This window comes from Cyanistes caeruleus, chromosome 5 (assembly GCF_971803275.1).
Source record: "Cyanistes caeruleus chromosome 5, bCyaCae1.hap1.1, whole genome shotgun sequence".
In the NCBI taxonomy this organism is placed as follows: Eukaryota; Metazoa; Chordata; class Aves; order Passeriformes; family Paridae; genus Cyanistes; species Cyanistes caeruleus.
The window spans coordinates 18,781,440-18,805,545 of NC_141705.1; the positions used below are offsets into that span (position 1 = coordinate 18,781,440).

The window sequence follows — 24,106 nt, forward strand, 5'->3', positions numbered from 1 at the left end:
AATTTCTTGCACTGTTTAGTGTAGCTCTGTGCAATTCCTTGTTTGCCAGTTTCAGAAAACAAACACTTAAGTGTACAGGGAGAGCTGTTGCATCTTGATGTCAGTGCAGTTTCTAACACAGCCCCTGCTGATTTTAGGAGAGGAAGTGAGTGGTCCTTTTGTTCCTTTATCCTTGCTCTGCTTTCATAGGAGCTGCAGCCCGGTCATTTCCAGCATTGTGGTGAGGTGTACTTGCTAAGTGGCACAGGCTGGCAGTCTGCAGGAATGCAAAACAAGATGCCTTATGAAAGCATAAAAAGAAAAGGTATTAAATCTTGTATTGCCCAAATAGCTAACACAACATTCTCAACAAAGGCAGATTTTGGTTTATTTTTGTTCCACATGAAAATGTCTCATGGCTGTGCTGTAGAGATTACTTACCAGTTATGACAAATTTCAGAAGAGAGATACAAGAAAATTAAACTATTTTTGAAGGATTTGATGTGGATTAATCTTTGTTTGGGCTTGTGCATCTGCCTTGACAGTCCTGCTGCTGCTCTATACTTTTTACACCATTCCAGGGCTTAAGGAGCTGTCTGGGTTTTGGACTGTGCTTGAAGTGGTAACCTCAGGCGTGAGACTGATGTTAAGTCCTCATTCAGAAAGCTTTGGACTTCTAAGTCAATTTCTTGGTGAACAGTTTTACCTTGGAGATTTAATAGACATGCAAATGAAACTGTGGTCTGAAAAAAATGGTTTATTCTTCATTTAGTTTAGAAATAATGCTGACAAGGAAAATTCCTTATTTTGGGACAATAAATGCAATTGGTGAGTGTTTAGACTTTCAAATACAACTCTACTTTTGACCAAGTGGTTCATTCTTCAGGTTAACAATAATTTTATGCTATTTATTCAAAGGAAAAAAACCCTAATCTGGTTGTTATTTTTGCACAACTTTTTACTGTCAGCTTACAGGTAAACTTGTAGAAAATAGATACTGGCTACCAAGATAAATGTGTTAAATTAGAAAACAAAGAATTTCTTCTCCTCTCACTGGATTTTAAGATGGTGAAACAATAAACTAGGCTTACTACCTACATGGGGTTGTCTTCACATCCAGGAGAAAATTGAAATATGTCATGCAGTCACATCTTTTCAAGATGATATGAAGATCTCTGTTTGCAGCACGTTTTTTCAGGCACCTGGAGGGATACAGGTGTGAAATGTAGTAGAGTTTTGGATTCATCTGCTGGAATCTGAAAAAGCTCTATTAATCAGTTGCCCATTATACCCATTTATATTATAATCTAACTTCTTTCTCTCACCTATACTTGCATTTACTTGTTTTAACAAATTCTTTGCAGCTGGTAATATTAGAGTGGACACTAAAAATGTTGATATTTACCTTGTTTTTCAATTTATTCAGTATATGTGACTAAAACTTTCCAATTGTATAGACATATATATGAGAGAGAGAGTGAGTCATATAGGACAAGAGGATGGGCTGTTAAAAAAACACACATGAAACCCCTCTGTTGTGTACCTGATGTAGCCTTGATGGCCAGAACTTAGGAATCATTTTGTTCTAAAACCTGGTGATATAAAATGGGGAAAATTAAGCAACAAAGTAATGGTAATTAAATTTACTGCTGGACTGTACTGGAACTGAGTTAAAAATTTTTACTCTCTAGCGATTCATTTGCCTTGGTTAACTGTCAAGGACTGAGATACAAAATATCAAATCATATACAAGATATCTACTAAAAAAACTCAGGCATGTGCCCCATCCAAGTTGAAATCATCTTGAATTCACCTAATCTTAACCAATTTGATGTGTTTTGCCAGGGTTAGAGGGAGCGAGTCTAAAAATAAAAAAGGGGGAAAAGGGTAAAGAAAAAGTCTGGCCAAGATACTTACCTTGGACACAAAGCTGGGGTGCATGTCACTGAAATAATATTTCTCTAGAGATTTATGTTTTCCTTGTTTTTTCAATAAAGAATAGTTCATATGCATTGATAAAGCATCAGAGCAGAGAGGCTGTAAAATCTGTCATCCATCTTAACCATTTAGTAAGTCCATCTTGTCTGGAATGCATCAGAGTGAGGTTTAAATCCCTTTTCTGAGGCAGAAAGAACTAAAATCTGATTCTCTCTCACCTTAAATCAGAATTTCTCTCTTGGGTAATAATAGCTTACTTCCTGCTAAAAAATTATTAACTCCAACTGACTTATCTCCATCAAAAATTTTCTATTGGGTAGCTTAATTGGAGAGCTCCTGAAGAACTCTCACTTCACCTAATTTCCCAGCTGGGAGTTGAATTGTAAAGTTCTTCAAGGAATGATTTATATTCCTGAGGTGGAGAAATATGAATTATTTGGTGTGCACAAATGAAAAGTCGTATTAACTGAGGATGCTGAAGAACCATTTCCTTTAGCACTTTCAGGTCCTCGGTAAGGATCTGGACGTGGCAGACCTCAGGCAAAAATGCAAGGGATAAGAATATATTTGTATATAAGGGAAAGTGGGGAGTACTGGACTTCAAGCTGTAGCTGCTGCCTGGAGAACCCCTGCTGTAGCAGTTGGATGAGGAATATGCCAGCGGTGTGCTGGGTTTCTACTTGGTAAGGCACCTAAGTCAGTCATTCTGGTAATCAGCTGAGATTTTGGATGGAGAGATGGAGGAATCTCAGCTTGGAGACAGGGCTAAAAGTTCATTAGAAAAGTGACAGAGCTGTTTCCTTGTAAATTATGGAAATGCTCCACTGCCTTACTACAGCCCTAAACCTATTCTGCCTGTTTGAAAGGACATGAAAAATAGTAGTAAATGAAGCATGAGCTTTGACTGGGCCAATGGACTCAGCTTCTGTGGCCTTCCAAGCCCCACCCTCACCGTAGATGAGTGTTTGGGGTCAGAATCAAGTCCTGATGGACACACCCAGAGTAAGATTCTGGGCAGATGTATTTGTGACTAATGTGGACAAATACTTGAAAACAAATGTACAATTTCTTGGCTACTCGGAGAAAAGGCAAGTTGAAGAGCTGCTGTTCAGGAACAAGCAGGGTTAGATGGCCCTGACCTAGACTGAGTTTGAAGTAGAACTAGCTAATAAATGTGTACAAGGTTTCAAGGTCATCATCAGCACCTCAGGTATTATGCACCTTTATTTACACCATTTCTTGCAAGATAGACCTGTTCCTTTCTGAACATTTCTGCTGCAGGTGTAAACTACCTCATCCGCTCACCCATGCCAAAAGACTTCAAATGTCTGCATTTTAGGCTGATTTCCTCTCCAACACAGATGCCATCTATGTGTTCAGTTTCACCAGGTGTAGGAAGTTTTATCTCTTGCCTTGCTGCCAAAACGTTTACCCTCCTTAATGATACACGTGTATATGCTGTCACTTCTTCCTTGCTACGTATTGCAGAGAGTGAATCTGTGATCTGTGTCCTCTTATTTTCAGTGTCTACCATGGGCTGCTCCTAACAGGTAATTAGTTGTCACATCTCACTTCACCCCACAGAAAGAGCTGAAGGGCCCAAATGCAAGAAACCAAGATGTGCAAGATGGTCCAACAATTGCAGATGGTAATTTGTCAGGGCAGACATGGAAATCCTGAAATATTAATAAAATTAACCTTTTAAATTTGGTGGAGCTGAACACAATACATCAGGAGAAGCAATCAAAAATTGCTTTAGTTTCCTGGATACGAAAAAACAGTAGTTTTGTTGGTGACCTGTGTGTGAGATACTCCCCAAGGAGAAGGGGAATTTCTAGAATTAGAGATCAGTCACAGGAGGTGAAAGAGAAAGATACATGTTAAAGCTATGAAACGAAGCAGAGAGACCTCAAACCAGATGTGAAATTTTGCAGTATTAAAAAAATGGGAAAAAAAAAGTGGGTGTAAATTTACTTGATCTTGTAACTAAAAAGCAGGTGTTCCCAAGTGCCCCTCCTTCAAAGCCCTCCCGCGTGATACCTACGATAACCGATCACACAGGTGGAGAGACTCTCAGAGACCAGCAAAGTGCTCAAAAGCACTTGCACAAATAATGTTCCTCCAGAGAGGACCAAGGACAAATGTAAGTAAATAACAATTCTTGGCACACAAAGTAGAGCCTGAAGTTGCACAGATGGCTACATTTGAGCCCACAGGCACATGGAAATAATATCAAAGTTCCTCAGTTTGTTTTATGTGTTAGTAGATTAAAAAAACATTATTCAAACTACATTTGGAGGAAGCACAGATACAACATGAATCAGTTATAAAATTGCATTTTAGTAAGTTTATATTAATTAAGAAATGTTACTTTTGGTAGAGTTAGGAGAATAATTGAACCCTCAAGGCATTGTAGCCTAAGCAGACATACAGGTTTGAAAATTATTATCGAGCAAAGCCAGGTGGTAGCACCAAGATGCACCGCAGACTGCTGCTGTCAGTCTTCAAAATGAGGACACAGGAGCTCTGTGGTGAAAAGAGCTTTAGAAAAGTGAGCTGGAGGTGAGGCAGGAGAGGCAATACCTGTTTCCTTCCAGCAGAGAGTACTTTTAAACTCCATTTACAGAATGCTAGTGAAGAGCAGCCTGTTTCAGTCACCAGTAACTATTAAATGCAAACAGCAGTTTGAGGAGGGGTTTGGTTGTGGGGTCTTTTGGTTTCTTTATTAAATAATCCCTTACTTCATTAGGTAGTTGTTAGGTTTTTATGGTTTGTGAAGCCTTTGTCACTCCTACTCTGTCTGATGGAGTATCATGTCCCTGGAGGCTGCCTCCCACCGTGGCAGTGGTAGCAGAGGTGAGCTCTGTGTTGGTGGACAAGAAGTGGAAGAGCAGCTCTCAGCAGGTCCCGTGGACATTCAGGATGCTTTGTGACAGAGGAACAGAGGTTGTGTTCTCTCAGCCCTCCAGGTCAGCTGCACTAGAGCCTCATGACACCTGGGCAGTGCAGTTTGAACTCCTCAGGTGAGAGATGCCCAGCTCATATTGCTGCCAGCAGGCCTGTGCTGCAGCTTCTCTGTGGCCCAGGAGCTCTTCTGCCTCTGGCTCCTGTGCTTGGGGCATAAGGCTGAGACCCTCAGCTCTGCCTGTCTGGTCTCTCCTGCTGACAGAATCCCTTCAGCTGCAGAACCCTACACAAGGCCCATAGAAAAGAAATTAATTCCAGTGTAGTTGTTATCTCTTCAAATCTTTCCACCTTGCCTAAAATTCTCTAAATGTCTAAAGTTCTCTACCAAAAATGAAGTTTGATTTTCCTTCCATCTCACTGCCTGGAGAAACCTTTCATTGCCTCTGCCCCCAGTATGTACTTCCTTCCCATTCAGGGCACATCTGCCTTTTCTTTTACTTTCAGAAGGACAATCCCAGATTAAAAAGTGTATGTAATGATCTTCTTTCTCCACAGACCAAGTCCATATTCTTTCATCCTCACTATGACTTTTTATCCCCCACCACTCAACAAGGCCAAAATGTTTCCCATTCAGCTTCCCTTCCATTCCTGCCCCAGCCCTGTGTTTGGGCCCTGCAGAGACAGATTTCAGCTGCAAGTGCATCAGGTTCAGCTTTGATTTCAATCACTATCTTCCTAAACCATTCTTCTACCAGTCTTATTAATCCTTTACAGATCTCACAAAAGCAGTACCAGACAAAGCTGTGCACCTGCAGCTTCCTTGCTCTTCATTCCATCTCTACACAGCCTCTGTCATTGGACATGTCTTAGTCTTGACCTCAGTGTGTAGCAAAGGAAGTCTGTCCTGGTTTTAATAAATAGTTGACAAATCAGTGCAGTAGAGGAGTCACACTGGATGTTAATAAACATTTGATTTTTGTGGAAAACCCAGCTTTTCAGTAAAAATTATTTGAATTTCCATCAGCTTTTACTTTTCCCTGCTTTAAAAAAAAAAAAAAAAAAAAGGAAGGAAATAAACACAAAAGGAAAAAAATACTAGAAAAATACCAGGGAATACAGAACTCTGCCTGATAAGCTTTCCTGAACTGTATTGTTTTGCCTAAATCAGCTGACAGTATTTAAACAGGTTTCCTATTTAAAAAACACAAGGGCCCTGAGATATATTTTCTGGATGCTTCCACTAAATCTGCAATCTCAGTGACATAAAAGTATTAGCAGAACTTTGTTCTTGTTAAAAATGCACTGTGAGAATCTGTTAGCTTTAGTCTTATTTGCTGTGGTCACCACTGATTTTTTTTGCAACTCATAACAGGAGCGCTGACCACATCTGGACAGCAAATAAAAGGCTCTTTGTCTTAAAGACACAGCCTCTTCCTAATCCTGTGATAACCTCTTTCTCCCCACAGGATGGTCAGAGGTACAATAAATCAGTTGTAGCACCCTGGGAAGCTAGAATGGACATTATGTTGGTTCTCCAAAGAAGCAACAGCCGTGCCCTTGCTGATACTATGAATTAATTTCAGTGCCATACCTGTAGTGTTCTTTTTCCTACTTGCATGTGGCAGTACCATCTTTTGGGATGCCAACAGAAAAAGCAACTCCAAAGACAGAGTGTCTTGGATGACATTGCTCTCCTCATATTCCATTGCAGTAACAGCAAGCCAGTCGCAGGAACACTGCCAGATGTCCCCACAGGGATATGGGCTGAGACTTGAGCTGGTTGCAGAGCAAGGAGCATCTGTGCTTGCTGCACACCTACCTTCAGTTTAGCTATGAAATCCTGATGATCTCAGGTGTTAGGAGGACCACAGTAGGTTTGTAGGAGTCAATGCAAAGTTCCCAGCTGGTTGGGAAGTTCTCTCTTGGGCACTGTTACCAGTTTAGCACAGTTGCCCCTGTGGTTTCTCCTCTCTGTGTCATTCTTCACTTGGTCAGGAATGAGGTCTCTTAGCAGCTGCTGAATATTCTCAGAACAAGGCCCTAAGCCAGTGTCTATTCAATAATACAAAAAAAAAAAAAATTGTCTCTGACAGCAAGCAAAGAGCATGAGTAGCCCCTTTCCTGTGAATTTGGGTTCTGTACATGTGACTTTTCTTCATGCCTGTTTTGTTTTGTAACTGGTGTTTGTATGACTTTCACAGGACCTATACAGTGATTTTTGTCTCCTGTCTTATATCAGACTTTGTATATAAGTTGCATTTCTTCATTCTATCAGGAAATATTTTTTAAAAATTTTAATAACTGTCAGAATAGCAGGACATCAATTAACTGGTGTTTACCCCATAGGGGATGATTCCTATTTGATGTTTATTACCAGCTGATGCTAATGAATATGTTTTGTTCATGTCTCACTGTACAGTGGAACAACTGACATCTTGCTAGCTCAAAATGAGCTTTTTGGACACAACTGGGAGTGGAAGCCAAGAAAACTCTTCATGAAATAGTTATCTGTGGAGATGCAGACAAATAGCTCCTAGCAGGGATGCATTACTATTAGGCAAGCAAAAACAGGAGCTTTACAATTCATGAACATTTCCTTTGCATTTTTTTTCTTCAGGAGGTACCCAAGGCAGCCTAACTAGCATTGCAGAAGGAAAAAATAAAAAAGGTAATTCTAGAAGTTGAGGTTTTTATACACACTGAGAGAGAAATTCTGCCATGTTAAAGGCATGGATTACTGTGCTGTACATAACCCCTGAGAAAAGAGCTGGATGTATGCTGGATGGATTGTGCATAAAAACTGAAGCTGTTTAACTGAAATTAATAATGCATATAGAAATATTGACTAGAAAACTGTGTCCAGAGGGTGAGCAAACTGCTGACCTACATGCACATGAATGAAGTTGTATTTAGTTGGTCCATGTTATATTTGAAATGGAAGAGCAAAACATTTTACAAACAAATAAAACCCAATCAAGTCTAAATTTTCATTTTATACTCTCTACCACTCTGATGTTGTAATAAAAAGACTATGTCCTCTGCTCTCACATAATCCTTTCTCAAATTCAAAACCATTAGGTTTTATCTTTCTATACTTTCCTTTAGAAAATAGGTATCTTTTGCCACTAGAAGCCCTCAGTTTAGCTCAACATCCATTTCAGCATTGACTGATCCTGAGGACATCTATTGCAGGCTAGAAAAGCACTGTGATGGACCATGGGCGTGCACCATCCCTGGGCTCAGAGGCAGGAAGATAGGAGGGGATGCAGGAGCAGGTGGGATCACAGACAAGCTCCCAAGAAGGGCTTGGTGGTATTGGGAAAGAGGCCATGACTTGTGTAAGGGTGTGTAAACCTTTAGTGGCTGGAGTTCCACATGCAGCTTTCCATTAAGAGCATTAAGGTACTTAGTCTTGGCAATAGTGAAATATGTTTATTTGACCCCTCACCAAGTCCTGTATTTAGCAGTACTGTAAGGCATCAGTATTAAAGCATGGCCTAATAATAGAGGTTACAAGTAATAGTGACAGAAGTACCAAAGGAGGATCTGGGTGTTATTTAATGCTCCACTTCTGTTTTCTGAACTAGCACATCCTGGTTGTTAGAGAGCCAGTGTTCAAGAGCCGCTGTGTGAGCTCAGATGTAGGATTGTAGGGAGGGATTGCAGAACTCCTGTGTTCTGGGCAGGATATATTGCTTGGAGAAATGTGCTCCAGGAGTCTGTCAGCCAGAGATGATAGGGGGAAATGAAGATGAGAGTGTTTTCTGGGAAAGTAATTCTGGGAAGGAAAATAAACCTGTCAAGGAAACAAACATCATCTAGCAATTGGTGGTGGTGGGAAAGTAGCCTAGAGACTGAGAAGCATGCAGGACAAAAATCAGATGGTGTCATGCAGCTGAAAGAGATAAGAGAAAGATGGAGGGGGGGCGGGGGGAAACCCTGGGAGTTGGGAGAAAGGGAAAGAAGATAAAAACTTCCAAGATTTATGATGTTCTGCACATGAAATTCATTGGTTTGCCATTTGTCTGCTACATCTGGAAAACAGTTTGCTTTTAGGGACTGCGTGTAGCAGGATAGGATTTTTCTCCACAACCCCTATAAGCTACTGCTAAAATGAGAAGATTTCACAGGCTGTTTTTATTTTGGTATGTTTATTCCACCCATATTTATTGCTGAAGATACCTTTTCAGTGACAGTGGCATCTGAATTAAAGGTACTGGGAGGATGCCATGGTTCTTTAACAATGGAAGGGCAACATTTGGACCCAGGAATGACTTCTGCAATGCACAGATCAGGAAAAACAGCATTAAGATGCAGAAATGCTGAAATTTCCTGTGCTAGAAGCAGGGCAGAAGAATACAAAATGACTGGATTGCAATATTGCATTTTAAAAGCTTAATTCCTACTTCTTGCTGGAATTTGGTATAAGGTTTGTGGCTTTGGGAGCTTGATCAAAAGAAATATTGTGTTGGTATAACAAGAAAATAGGTGCAGAGAGGGCAGTGGAGGGGACGAGTGACGCACACAGATGGGCCTTGGAGAAATGGCACATTTCAACCCTTCCCTGATTGTCTCCCAGCCACCACTCCATCAGTATCTTCTCCTGCCTTCCTCATTTCATCACCTCCAAATTGTGCTCCCTGGCAGTTATGGGAAGGGAATCAATCAGAAGCTCTGCTCCTTTCAGCCACAGCTGCGGAGGCCGCGGGGGGCTGAGATCTGATTAAGGCATTGTTGAAAATAGCTTTTGGCTTTTGTCTGAAACCACTGTCCTCAGACTCAGTCAGTGAGAGCAGGTGAACTGTGCCTGTCCTGTTATGTCACTCTACAGGTACAGGAGAAGCTACCTTTACAAAAAGGAATTTGCTTTTGAAAGAGCACCCAGAGCTGTGGCATGGGCTGCCCTGTAATACAGCACATAGCCAGCAATAGTCACAGCTGCTGTTTTATTAAAATGTGGGGGGTTTTCTTACTCAAACAACAATTTTTAAACTGTTATCTGTAATCAGTCCAGGCTTTCAAATGGTATAAAATGCTTCACAAACTTGTTTTCTGCTGAAACTGCTCCACACAGATTCCAAAGCAGCTAAGTTTGTTCCTTCAGTTTCAACACACAGGACAGGTTTGTAGAGGGTCTCAGCATGTACGCACAAGTGAAGTAAAATTTTCACTTTACTGCTATGAATTAAATCTCATAATTTAATTTGTTGGGTATTTACAAAAGGTCAGATTGATGTCAGTAATCTCAGCACCGTTCCAGGAGCAGTGCTACTTTATTAACTAGGCAGGCAAAACATTGTTTCTATGGATTGTGCATAAATAGTGTTTATAATTTTTTTTTTAATTTCCTGTCTGTGGACAAGCTGGCTGAAAAAGAAATAATAGCCAAGGTCGTGTGCTAAGTTGTTAGGCTAAACCATTTCAGGCAATAACTGAATGTGGAACATGGATCTGGGTGCTGGAAATCACCGTATATTTCTAATTTAAAATCATTCTGTAAAGAGATCAGATTTTCCTGATTAAAAACCTTGAGAGGGCTTATGTTTAATATCCACATCTACATTCCACGCTGTGCTCAAATTTAATCTCTGTCTAATAACAAGGGTTTATAATGATATTGATTCAGCTAGAAGATAGTAGCATCTCCAACAGGATATTTTCACAAACCAAAAGAAGTGATGTAACTTCTCTGAGTTCCACAGAGCAAAGGACAAGAGCTGAACACCCACACTCACCTGTGTGCTGTGCAGGAAGGAGACTGGATCCCTTGCTCAACAGAGCACCAATAATTACATCATTCAAAGCTGATTTACTCTGTGTTAATCTGTTTACAAGGACGTGTAGTTGGAGAAAACAGCTGCTCTGAAGTTTAGAAAAACTCTTTTCCGAGAAAGCCTTTCAACCTTTGCTCGTTGTATCTGCCCTTTCTGCCATTCTGCTCCCAATGCCTTTATTTCCATGTTGGCAGTGCCGTGCCTGAAGTGGCTGTGAATGTATTTGTAAAATGTGACTGCCATGGGCACCAACCTATGTCTTCTGCATCTTCTGTAAAATACCTCTTTGCTTTATCCCAAGCATTTATCCCTGTGCTTCCCACTGTGGAAATTTCTACACAAGCCCTGGTGGCTCATCTTAGACCTTGCCACCTGCATGTGTCAGTGCTTTCAGCTGCACAGAAGAAAGCCATTTCTTTGTCCTTGTTCTATGGTGTTTATTTAAGTGAAAAATAAATTAAATTATGTTAAGTTATGCTATTGCCTGAGTGAAGAATGCATTCCACACACAAAGCCAACGATATTTGTTCTAATTTTATTTTTAAAAAAGAAATTATTTTACTTAAAAGCATTAATTTCACATGGACAAGCCCATTCTCGCCACCCCAGTATTCCTGTGAGAGTGACACCAAAATTATCTCAACATGTATTACCTCAGCTAAAATAATGTGAAAAGATACTACAAATGTAACAGAAAGATTTTTGCTTATGAGGCATAGCTAGTGAAGTGAAGACTGCATTACATATATTCATGTTTGAGGAGAATCTATTTGCATCTTGGAAATTTTAAGAGATACTCAGAACTGCATCTGAAAACTGACCAAAGCTGTTGATGTAGAGGACACCAATTTTTGCAGTGGAATTTATGCAAATAGAGCAACTTCTAAGGCTTTTCATAAAGTCCTTTATCTTCAGAGCTCTCTTCCTTCCTTGTACTTTTGAAGGGAAAGTGATGTAACACTCAGACAGTGATAGCATCAATTTCCCATAAAATTCTCGCTGTGTTTACTGTCAACTGAAGTGTTTCATTCACTCCAAGCTAAATGGCGTTCAGCTGATGCCACAGTCACTCTCCAAGAGCAGACAATTCACCACACATTGGCTCCCCTGGTGCAGCTCAGGGGGGTGCAGATGCAGACATGTGTGTGTAAGAACATTTGGAGAGGGAAGCCCTCGTCGTTTTCCCCTCCTCCTCATCACCAGCCTCTCCCCGAATTGCGGGGGGCTTTTGCTTGGCACAGCAGGTGAACGTGGCCAGGAAGGCCATGCGGAAACGCTTGTTCATGAAGCAGTAAATGATGGGGTTCACACAGGCAGAAGTGTAGGACAGCAAGTGGATGAAGGAGATGGGAGCCCCCGAGAGACGCCGGTCTGCGGAAGCCGTGTCGAAGGCTCGCCAGGCATTGACACTGAAGATGGGAGTCCAGCAGATGAAAAACAAAACCACTATCACCATCAGCATACGGATGACAAGTTTCTTGGCCATTAAGTTGGCAGAAGAGCTGTTGCTTCTCACTCTCTCTATTTTGTTGTGGCTCATAGAAGAGAGCTGCTGCAATGGCATTTTCCTTTTTCTTTTGGTTTTGTTGAGGTAACATCCGTCTCCATCCTCATATTTGGCGCTGCAGGTACTTATTCTTCTTTCTGTACGTATAAAGTGCTGTTTAAATGGTTGGCAAAATATCTCTGGACAGTGAGCCAAATAAAAAATGAAGAATGCAGTTTAAATCTAAATAATATAATTCGTAACTGAGCAACTGTTGCAAAGAAAGCACTGGCCTGCTTCTGAGTCAGTCACGTTATCAGCTCCTCTGAGTCCACTGTCTCCCGATATTCTCACATCTTACCTCTACACAAACCGATGCAAAAGGTGTAAGAATGTTAATTAGCCCAGTATGGACAGAAGATGATTTTTGAGGTTATATGATTCTATTTTAATTTGACAATTTTAATTGTGACATTTTTTGACAAAAATGGTCCTCATCCATGGCCAGAAAAAAACCCTTTGTATTTCTATAATAAACAAATTAGAAGTGTAATGTATTCTGCCCTGAATCTTTGCAAACAAGCCATAGGTGAGGTTTAGTTGCTAACAGCAGAGTAGCTGTAATCAAGAAATGCGGCTGGCAAGTTCATGACATTACTGACCATAATGATCGCTTTTGCAAGCAGAAAGGTTTCCTTTTACTAGCCTCAAAATGACTGCTCGTATCTTCAACTGTAACTTAAAAAAACCCACCCCAAACCAAAATGCATTGTTACCTCGTGAAGATTTTCTCTGGCTGGCATCAAATTTTATTCCTCTGTAGAGTTCCAAAGAAATTAGACCATACGCGACCATCATTATAATCCCAGGAATAAGAAAGAGTGTGAGTAGCAGGAAAGTGTACCTAGGGAATCAAAAGACACATTGAGAGAATAGGGAATGCCACAAAACCAGAAAAAGTCCTTTCTATACAACTGAGAATTGGGGAACACGGAATTTAAGGATTTTTTAAATTTTTTTCACACCAATACAAAGTATCATTTTGAAGCTTCCTACTTCTTATCCTGCGTCCCCCAGAAAGGTACAGCAGGAACAAGACTAAAATGCCTGAAAACCATCTTTCATCCCACCTATGCAGCCCAGCTATGTGGGAGATGGGCACTCTTTAACAGTGGTTAAAGGGGGAAGAAGCTCTCTCTGCCCATGAGTGGGGTTCCCTGCTGTTACCAGAGGAGCATTGGATGCCTTGTAGCTTTGGACGATGTGAAAACTGCCTTGCAGAAGCTAAATGAGCACCTGCTGATTCTCAAAGGGATCCTTGGTACGTTAAAAATATTTTAATGTTTGGGCTCAATGATCTTGGAGGTCTTTTCCTCCAAATAATGTAAATTATTCCATTATTCTGCTTCAGAGAGATTTGACTTCCTGAGGGCAGTGGCGCACGTGGGCAAAGCCAGAGCAGCTGCAACCTTCATCCCTGGAGCCATGCAGAGCTCCTGAGGAGGGATCCCAGGATTGGAAATCTCTTTGGTAAAGGAAGCAACTTTTACTTGATTTCACATCTGCTACTCTCCTAGTCAGCTTCTCTCATGTGATGACAAGTTGGGGAAATAATGATGTTTAAATGCATCCGTGAGCCTCTGTCTCTCCTGATCCCCATGACTTTGGTGCAAACTCGGTAACACACCTGGGAATCTGTAGGGAGACCACAGAGGAGAGAATTTTGTCCTGTATCCTTCCTCCTCATACCACCAAATACCTGAGACTACTACTGAAAGCATTAATGCAAAGTCACTTTCTTTGTGGACATACCATACCAAAATGGTGCAGCCTTTAATCTTTTTCCTAGTTCCACCTGACCTTCAGTATAAAAAAAAAAATATCTTACACTTTCTCGGTGAACAGTCAGTGTTCAGTCAGTGTGCAAGGACATCATGTCTAAGTACTATTGCTTTTTGATAGTGCTGCTGTTTACCCTGCCTGGATGTGTAGGAGAGCAAACCTCTCCCCACTTCTCTCTGCCCCTATTCTCCATAAGCAACCAAAAGGATTCCCGAGACATTTGCAGCCTCATATTCTACTTCTCTGCTACAGAGGACCTTCGAACAAATTAACAGGCAAGGCAGCACACAGAGGGGTGTTTGTCTGTTTCTCAAAGATTAATAAAGGACTCCTCTGAGAATACTGAAGTTTATGTGTAAATGAGTGAAAAGCAGTATTCCTACCACAAGTGACAGATGCTTTCTTTAGAGTGACAGCTGGGGCTTAGCAGACCATGGTGAGAGAATCATTGCCATATCTTTTTTATGACAAGGGAAAATTCATGTAAATATCAAAATGTAAGCAGCTTAAAAATGTTGGGGTTTTTTTACATCTTAAATAAGCATGATAGAGTGTAAATATTTGCTGAAGGTTGATACTTGATTTTTCATAGGCTTATTGCAACCATGAAATCCCGTTTTCCAGCAGATGATTACACATTTACTAACAGCCAGTTATGTCTTACCAAGACTGTTGAATGACATCGCTTGGCCAAAGGAGCCGACACATATTTGCTGTGGTGTTGTTGTACTTGGTGAAAGGTACCAGTTTGCTGTAGATTGGGTATGGTGACATGATAGTAAAGGAGACACACCAGGTCGCAGCAATGACTCTCAGGGCATGAGATTTTGTCTGCCAGACCCTGGACTGCAGCGGTTTGCAAATGGCACTGTATCTCTCCAAAGATATGGCAACCAGGTTGAATGTAGAGACACTTACGGAGACACCTATATATATATATATATAACATAAAAAAGTAGTTTATTCTCTTGTTTTAAAGGTTGTGTTCAAATGGTCTTGCTAGCTTGCTGTATGCATACAAAGATTTAAAAATATAGCAAACTACTTATAACAAAGGTATTTATAAACACAGATTAGGGGTGGTGGGTCTGTGTCTCCAGACCACTCCAGACTGATATGCCTTTTCTGCGCTTCTCTTACTCCAAAAGTCCAAGAAAAAATACACACTCTGTCAAACCATAAATTCTGGCAGCAGGGGACGAAGACAATTTTACTCCTAATTATTCTCTTTGCTACTGTGGTTTATTCACTCCACTAATTGCACTGAAATTCAAACAAAGCATTTGAAATCAGTTAATTACTCTCTTAACACAGATGTTCACAGTCCCTTTTCTATTGTTTTAATTTTTTTGAGTGTCCTGCTTGACTTGTGATCTGATTTTCTCATTCAAGATAGTTAAATCTATTACAACTTTTTAATTAGATGCTAATGGAGTTACAAACAAGGAGAAATGAAGTCATGAAGCAGAATCTTTGTCCTTTGAGTACCCTTAATTTCTTCTGTTCAGATTTTATAAAATACAGTGCAGTTGTCTGTGTTTCTGTCATTGAGGTGCCCAAGTTCACCACTGTAAAATTATAAATATTTCTTCTTAACTTTGCCATAAACTTATCTTTCAGTGAATGATCTTTTATTTGTCTTTGTGAATGTGGGTCAGACTATAAAATGCCAATATTGTTACAGTTGGCATTACAGAAATCATTTGTAATTGAAAATTTCTCTTTCTACATCTTAAAATGAAAAAATGAGCATAGTTGATGCAATGGTTGTCAGTGTCTGTCAGCTGAGTCCTCTGTTACCTGAACCTTTACTGGGAAATCTTCACATTCTGACTCTTAAAATAAAACAGGTTCCTAATGAGAAATTTTATGTTGGTCTATTTCAATGGATCTTTTTATAAAGTAATTTACACTGTGTGCAAAAAGAGGAAGATGACAATGCTTCAGTAATGTTTAATGGTATGTTTGCCAGCAATTCATTATAATTGTTTAAACATGGCCTTTAGTTCTGTTGGTTTTATCTACAAAAAGATGTTGATTTCCCATTCACAGACTTTAGGTGTATACTTTCACATTACATCAAAGTTCTCAAGGGCATGGGTTGAAAAGGGACCAGAGGTTTCTGTAATCAACTAAAGGTCTCCCAAAGCGGCAAAAACTTTACATAATGTTCTCCTTTCTTCTTTCTTTTTATTCTTCAGTTTGGTTCTGTTTTGTTTGTTTTCATTTTTTTTGCTTAAGAAACAAGCAAATGCAGAGGAAACTTTAAAGTGAGACAAAAATCACTTACACACACATACACCACGCAGATATTTTGAAACTCCTAGCTCCTGGCTCCACAGCCAAAAGTATGGCAAGGCATACAAAAGTGATGCTTCTTAAAGTTAGCCTCTAAAATCTATATCTGTGTCTTATGGTCTTCTGGTAAGCTCTGGTCACACCTGGTCTGACTGCAAAGAGTACTTGCTCAAACTTCCAGATCTGCAAATTACACCTACTTTGGCCTATTTCTCTTTTCTTTTTTATGTACCACTGCTGCCAAAAATCTGTGGGTAAAACCTGCCCTTAGTGAGGGTGTACAAGCCTATCATTTCTGCTGGGTGATCAGAACACTGATAAGAATCATGTCAGTGATGGGTGGTCAAGTGCATGTGCTGGGTTCCCCATTAAAGTTTGATCATGCAACACCTTCACATACAGCAAAACACTTCTGTATGCCGTTAAAGTTAATTGTGTGCCTCTGTGTTTTTCTGGATCAGACCAAGCACACCAGAACCCTGAAGATTTGCACTACAAAGTTGTTTCTTCATAATATTGGTAACTTCAATGGCGGATGGAAGCAATCAGCCTTTGATAGATCTTTAAATACCTTCTCACCTGTCTCATTAGTCAGTCTTCAAAATAGGTATAAACTTCCCAGACTTACCCATGAAATAAGTGGCAGTTTTGCAAACAGCACTTCCAAAAATAAAATCTTTTAGCAGGTTGGGAATGAGGGTGAAAGGCATGCAGAAAAGGCAGAGCATCAGGTCACTGACTGCCAGTGACAGCAGAAACGTGTTGGTGACTGTTCTCATCCGCTTGTTTCTTATCAGCACCGTAATCACCAGAATGTTCCCCAAAATGCTGAGCAGAAATATCAAGCAATACAGCAGAATCCGTATTATCTGATGCAAATCTGGAAATTGTCACAAGAAAAGATGAGTTACACAGTATTCAACTCAGATTAATATTATGTATTTCAACCTTAAATCAAAAGGTAAAAGACTTCTGTATTCAATTTTATGAAGGTTTATGTCTTTATGGCAATGCAAAATCAGTAAAAGTGCTGAAATTCTCAAATGTGTTCTGATCTACCTAAGTTGCATAGAATTGAACTACAATACAAGCAATACAATGTACATTTGGAGAGTCAAATACAACTTCTTAAAGCATGTGCTTCTCACGCTACTTACTGTGCACCACTTACTCACCATGGGAGATCCTATTTTATGTAAAAGTGAGAAAAGATCAAGCAATCAAAAGACATTTTAATATATGGATTTTTTTTTTCAGCTTCTGAGTGCTGTAATTTCATATTAAATCACTTTCATACATGGTATCAGATCTGATCACTCCATTGTTATTAAATTGAGTAAAAATCCTGTTTCACCAAGTCCTTAGCAGAGATATTTGCATTTTTTGCTCCAAAGTGCTACTGTTTTAGTTTTCCATTATATCCAAATTTTGTCCTAGTTCAATTTTGAACTTGGAAAACCATCACATGCTAAATTTTTTGCTGCCTGTGTCTCATACTAACTTAAAAGCAAGCAGTTGATTTTGCACTCTCTCAGAGAAAACGCCTTGCATAGCTCTTTCTTTCTATAGTATCTCTACATCCAGCTAGAATGAAAACTGCCTGGAAAAAATCCATTTCCAAACACACATACCTTTAGAAGGATAAGGTGCATCATCCACACAGAAAAAAGTGTCATTCTCCAAGATGATATCGCAGAGGAAATCAGTAATGTTGGTACCATTCCCAAGGAAGCTACTAACATCAACTATTTCCATTCTTCAGTATCCACAGGTTAGCTCTGATGAAGAATAAGGTGGGTTTGTAACTATCTGTCCATGCTTTCAGTAAACAAATACGTTTCTGATTGAAGTCTTCAGAGGAAATACAAGAGAGGCAGCTGTGCAAGGAAGCTGTTCTGACTCTCCAGCAGGAGCACCCAGCACAGAGAGTCCTGCTCTGGCTGAGCAGGATTTATTCCAGGGGCACACCCGGCAGTAGAGAGAAGCAAAGCGTGTGCACACACACACACACTCACACATATGCACACACACACACAGGCACACACAGAGCCCCTCCGGCACTTTTTAGATCCACCCTCTTCTGTTACCGCACCACTGTTGGGATTATAAACAGGCTAGAAAAAGATTACTGCATTAACCCTTTGCAAGATTGCTTCTACTCATGTCTCTGCAATATTTCTCAGAGTCAGCCTGTTATGTCACAGCCTATAAATGAGACCTGGTGAGTGAGGAGAGGGATAAATCTGTCTCTCAACTAACATTTAAAATTGTAGGAGTCACTTAATAAAAGGGCAGAGAGGAAAGAAACATAGTGAAGATTTTGCATTCCTTACATGGAAATTATTCTTGTCTTCATATTTTTCAGAGTAAACTGAAGATAGGGAAGACTCAGAAAAATAGTAAAAGCAGCTACATTTATCTCATTTGGCAAAGTGCTAGTTTCATATGGAAGTGCTGTACGTGCCTGATCCAAATCCCAGCAAGCCAACAGAAAAACTCACTAATTTCACTTAGTGGATCAAATCTTATGCAAGTCTATTAAGATTGTCACTTAGTATAAGCAGAAGCCCATACATTTCCTCTGTGCAAGAACTTTTATGTGACTCGACAAACTTGATAAATCTGAAAAATTGTGGCACATTAATTACACACCAGCGGAAAACACAAAGATCTTGATGATTTAAACTGCTTTTTTAATGCACAATACATAATCATCCTCACTGGTGTTTTCACAAAGTCATGGGCTTTTACTTTATACAGCTTGTTTATGGCCAGAAATGCAAATTAATATTAGAAATTAATCTCTACTATAACTGAATGAAAAACTAATTTCACATTTAAAATCCCTTTTATGTAAAAGCAGAGCAGTAACAGGTTCTTTATAAGAAATTCTGACCCCTCAAAACTGATACACACAGACTGGAAAGACTGACTTTCTTTTCTGGTCTTGCCAGCTTTGCTTTATTGTATGAATAATGGGAACAGGTATGTAGGAAAGTACAAGTTACACTGAAAGTTATAATTTTTCAATTAATAATTATATTTTAATTAATTAAACATAAAAAAATCAATAACATTTAATCAACTTTAAAAATAATAAAACCTAATAATTAATAAAACTGGTTTAATTAAATATAATAATATTTCTGATAATTCTAGTTTCTCAGTTCATAACTTCTCAAATTCTTTGTACCTCTGGGAGTGCTGGATGCAGCTGGCCATCAGTGGTCCATAGCACTGCACGGTGCCACTGCCCACCTTGCTCTCAGGGTGTGAGAGGCTGGCCAGGGCTGCAGGACAGCGATTAACACCGTAAAGCCAGTGCAGATCTCTCACATCATTCTCAAACATGTGTGGGACGGGGTGAAGCTTCTCCTGGACAGCAGGAGCCCCTCACTGAGCCCCAGCCCAAGGGATGGGCCCACCTCAGTGTCAAGACATGCTTGCTAAGCCCATGCAGGATGGATGAAGCCAGTGAGGCCAGCAGCCACGGCTGGAGGCTTCGCAGAGTCGGTGAAAAGGCAAACTGAGCCGGGCTGCACTGGACTCAGCTCACTTTGTGTGCTGTGCAGACAGCAAAGGAGCCAAGAACACAGGGGTAGGAGACAGCACGTGCAGCACGGGCTTGAAGAGTTGAGGGATAAGTACTGAGCCATGAGTAACTCCAGAAGGTACTGATTTCAACCAAAAACAAGAGCAGAATATGTGACGGAATGATATTCTGTGCAAACTCCAGCAAGTGTGGAACCACTGTTTAAAGCAAACTGGATCACCTTGTTCACATGCTCAGGACTCTGAATGTATAAGGTGCAGCTTTCCTCTACAAATTTGTCCAGAGATTTTTATCTGTTACTAGAGTCCTCATCAGCTTTCCTTCTCTGAATGCCAGGCTTACGGACTGGCTCATAATTCCAAGGGTTTAGTTCCCCTGGAGTCCTTTTTAAACATTGGCATCACATTTACACAGTTTTTTTCCCCCGGCAACAATGTAGTTCTAAACAATAGATTGCACATCATAGTTAATAATTTTACTATTTCCTTTAGAAGTTCTGGATGAATACCATCTGGTCCTGGGCTGAGCTTGATTCAGCATCTGCTAGTTAAATTGCCAGAGTAAATGAGGAAGAATTTGCTCTGAACTCTTGATTCCCCTTTTGGAGTGTATTTCTGCATGAAACATATCAAGATCAAAGAGTTTTGTTTTTCTAGGCTTTTATTTTGCATAGATTTACTCAAATGTACAGCCAATAGCCCTCATGTTTGGACAGTTCTGAGTTGCCTTTATAATAAAATTTCTCTCCACTACATTTAACTAACTGCTCGATAGATCACCCTCCATGCATCTCACTGTCTCCCTGCAAGTTTCAGGAGAAAAAAAAAGGAGGTTTTAATGAAATGCTTGCTCATCGCAGATGTAATTTTATCATTTAGGAGAAACAAAAACCTGAGTGTCTGTCCACTTGTACTTAATCATGCATTATTTGGGATGTTGAAAGTTTTAGGCAAGAACTTGTCTGGAGCAGGCTTTTTTATTAGCAACACTGATTTATTACTAAAATTGTTTTTAAATTAAGAAATATTATAGGTATCTTAATATGACTGTATTGGTAGTTTAGAGAAAAGTATACAAAAATATTTTCTCTGTATTTGAAGGAGGCTTGCTAATCCATGATAACAAAATAATCTGTCTTTTTTTTCCCTTTTAATTCTAATCTTAATCCTTTTCTACTCTGTAATGTCAGATACTGAACACACTGCCCTTGCAGCCAAAACAGTTGCTGTGCTCTGTCATTTCCTGCTATGTGTATGTATTTTTTCTCATCCAAAACTAAACCACATCAATTTACAGTTTCCTCATTCTTTTTTCCTGAAGAATACTCTGTTCTGTTTTTTCATTAATTTGACAAATATATTTACTTATTTTAAATAGAAAGTCCACTTGTGAAATGATGAATTTGGAAAAGCATATCTTTATCTGGTGTCAAATTTACAAATATGTTTAGGTTCGTTGACAGGTCTTTTTTTGTCCTGAGAGGTAAAATTAAATAATACTATTAGAAAAAACATATATGGATTGTCATGGTTTACCTCTGTTCTCACTTGCCAGGTTTATGCTGACATTAGGCCTCTGTTTCAGTGGAGTTACTCTCACAGGCACAAACTACAGGGAGATCAGAACTAGGCCACACTTTTGGAGAATGCACAAAATTCTCATCAACACATTTACTGTAAACTTTTTCAAGGCAATCTGAGCCTAAGTATATCTCAGTAAGTGGATTTAAACAATTTATTTAATTCTGATCTGAACTAAATAACATAAGGATGAAATTTACTTCCGAGCACCTTGTTGTACAATCAGTGATTTCTGAATCACTGGGATCAAAGGCAAACAAGGTGCTCCTGCTGCCCCTGCAGTGCTTCTGCCATGTGTTACATGGCATGCTGCTTAATAAATCTCTGGAAGACTCCAGAGATCTTCAATGATGAAATTCTTGTGTTTAGGTCACCTTATTATCAAGACACATTTCAAGGTATCTTTTAAATTGTTTGGGGGTGACCACTTTTCACTGATTTGAAGTGCCAATTCATAGTGCTTGAACTTCCTGGATATTTGCAGTACCATCTAGTGAGATGCCTGTGAGATGCTACACAGCTGGTCCTGATGTCCATCCAGGCAGCCTGTCCTACCACCTTCCTCAGCAGAGAGGAAATGAGCCCTCCCAGGTGATGGCTGTGAGTTCTGTACTGTGTTCAAGGCTCTCTCTCTGATGAATGGGATGAATAAAGCATATTGTCCTGTAAATTCTCAGGTTCAGTTTCATAACCATGGTGAAGTTTCTATGGGCTTTCTATGGGGTGCAAAAGCGACTTCTGCTCCAGGGATTTCTATGCAAGTTCTGTATACAATTTAGGGAAACTGCTTCAAAGAAACATGCATAAATAATTTGTCCAGTGTAACATAAGTTCTCATAACAGTCCTTCTGTCACCCTCTGATATTACTGAAGTCTGGGGTGAGTCATTATCCACTCACTCCACCCAAATGGTTCACTGTGCATGTTGCTACCCTTGTTGGCACTTCTCAGACTGTCACTGAGCTCAGCTGCATCTCCTCTCCCCATAAAAACCTATTAAAAACCGAGGGCAGTAGTACATCAATGCCCTCTGAACAAGTGAAGCTGATCCTTTTCTGTCTTATCATAAGGAATACATAAGTGCTGTGAGGAATGAATACATACCCATGAAAGAGGAATATAGATATTTTTAAAAGGTGCTTGGTTTTTTTGCAGGCTATACATGATGTTGTACAACCTTTTTTGTCCCTTCACCTTGTGAATATTAATTTGCTAGGAAAAAAACAGTTCAGGATTTAAGCTAGAGAGGCAAGCAAACAGCCCTGAATACCCTTATACTTAGGGTATATTATGTGCTAGAACCTCATACCAACTAACCTGCGTCAACACATGACCTAGATCACTTTTTTTGGATTATATTAACACCATCAAATGTTGGTACCATTAACGTTCTCCTTTGAGCAAATCTTTGCATACTAGACCAACATCAGTCAAAGTCAAAATCATGTTCTAAGGAACTGGTCATCTGGGACTTTCTGAGGTACAGTCACAGCATGATTTCTAAAAAACAGATAAAAGATCAGGGATTGCCACCAGAAACCACCCCAATAGGTTATAATGTCAACAACAAAATGGTACAATTCCTCTTGACAGTACTCAACTCCTTAAAGCTCAAAGAAGCTCCTCAAAGCTCAACAGGCTGCTAAATAAAATCCCACCTGTAACAACTGAGAACTGTAGTCTTTTATTTTAAGATTCCAATTAGGCACGTAACAAAGAATCACAACTGTTTCACCACAAGAGATTTTTATTAGCATATCTCACAGAGGTATATTAATGAAATTAGTTATGTTGACTGCAGCTGGTATGAGTTTCAATTTAAAGATGAAAAAACAAAGCAAAGTATTTGGCACAGGCCACTCAGTGGGAGGGTTGAAGAGTTGGGAAAAGCAAGGAAGTCTTTTAAGACTGCTGCTGTCTGATACTCTGCTCTCAAAAGAAGCCACGTTATCCTCATGATGTTAAGATCAAATGGATTTCCACATTTCCACAGAATTAGATAAAGAGATGCTAGTTTCACAACAACAACTAAGTAATTTAGAGACTGGCTGTGCAATTAGCAGGGAGGAAATGGAGAAGGTCAGCTGATGTATTATTGGGTGAATTGGTACCAGCATGTCTGAAGCCAGGGCTTTAATTTAAGATTCCAAAGGTTGTGTGTCTTACTATGTACAAAGAGAAATGACTTTGTGTTTCATAACATCTCATCTAACATCAACGTTTTTAGAGGGTTATCAGTGTCTGTTGATGATAAATAATAGGTAATACTACTGAGCTCTGTTCACTGACATCTGAGTTCCCAAGAGTCATCTAATCTTTGTTTTAAGGGAACCCAAGATATGGAAATCAAGAGAGGCATTATCTCTATTAGAAAAAACCTGAACATTACACTTACATAAAATAAATAAATTTAATCAGCAATAGTAATTCTTAAAGTTTCCGTTTTTTATAGGAAACGTAAACTTCCTATGAGCAGTCATCTGATTTGACATAAATTTGCACAAGTCTGCAGAAGAAATAGAATATACAATTTATTATATTTTGATGATCTCTGTTATTCAGTACTGAAGAGGAGCACATAGCCTCAGATTTTAAAGAGCAACTAACTGTCTAAACCTCATCTCAATTACTGATACCTGAGTATGAATTTTAATCATTTGAAACAATTCAAACATGAGGAGAGGGTAAAGCCAAAAATTTTAGTGGACATTGCAAAATATGTCTCCATTAGAAGACCTGTCTATCATTA

The 24,106-nt window shown here is 39.6% G+C and overlaps 1 protein-coding gene across 1 annotated transcript; it reads right to left on the minus strand.

The window, feature by feature from the left end:
- Positions 1 to 11,111: 11,111 nt before the first annotated feature.
- On the minus strand, positions 11,112 to 18,054 carry CCKAR (cholecystokinin A receptor). Its single transcript, XM_023925752.2, has 5 exons — positions 17,856 to 18,054; positions 16,853 to 17,104; positions 14,591 to 14,852; positions 12,861 to 12,988; positions 11,112 to 12,242 (listed from the first exon to the last, which is right to left on the minus strand). Exons 1-5 carry the CDS (start codon positions 17,977 to 17,979, stop codon positions 11,716 to 11,718), a joined length of 1,293 nt encoding a protein of 430 aa, XP_023781520.2. The 5' UTR covers positions 17,980 to 18,054; the 3' UTR covers positions 11,112 to 11,715.
- Positions 18,055 to 24,106: the final 6,052 nt, after the last annotated feature.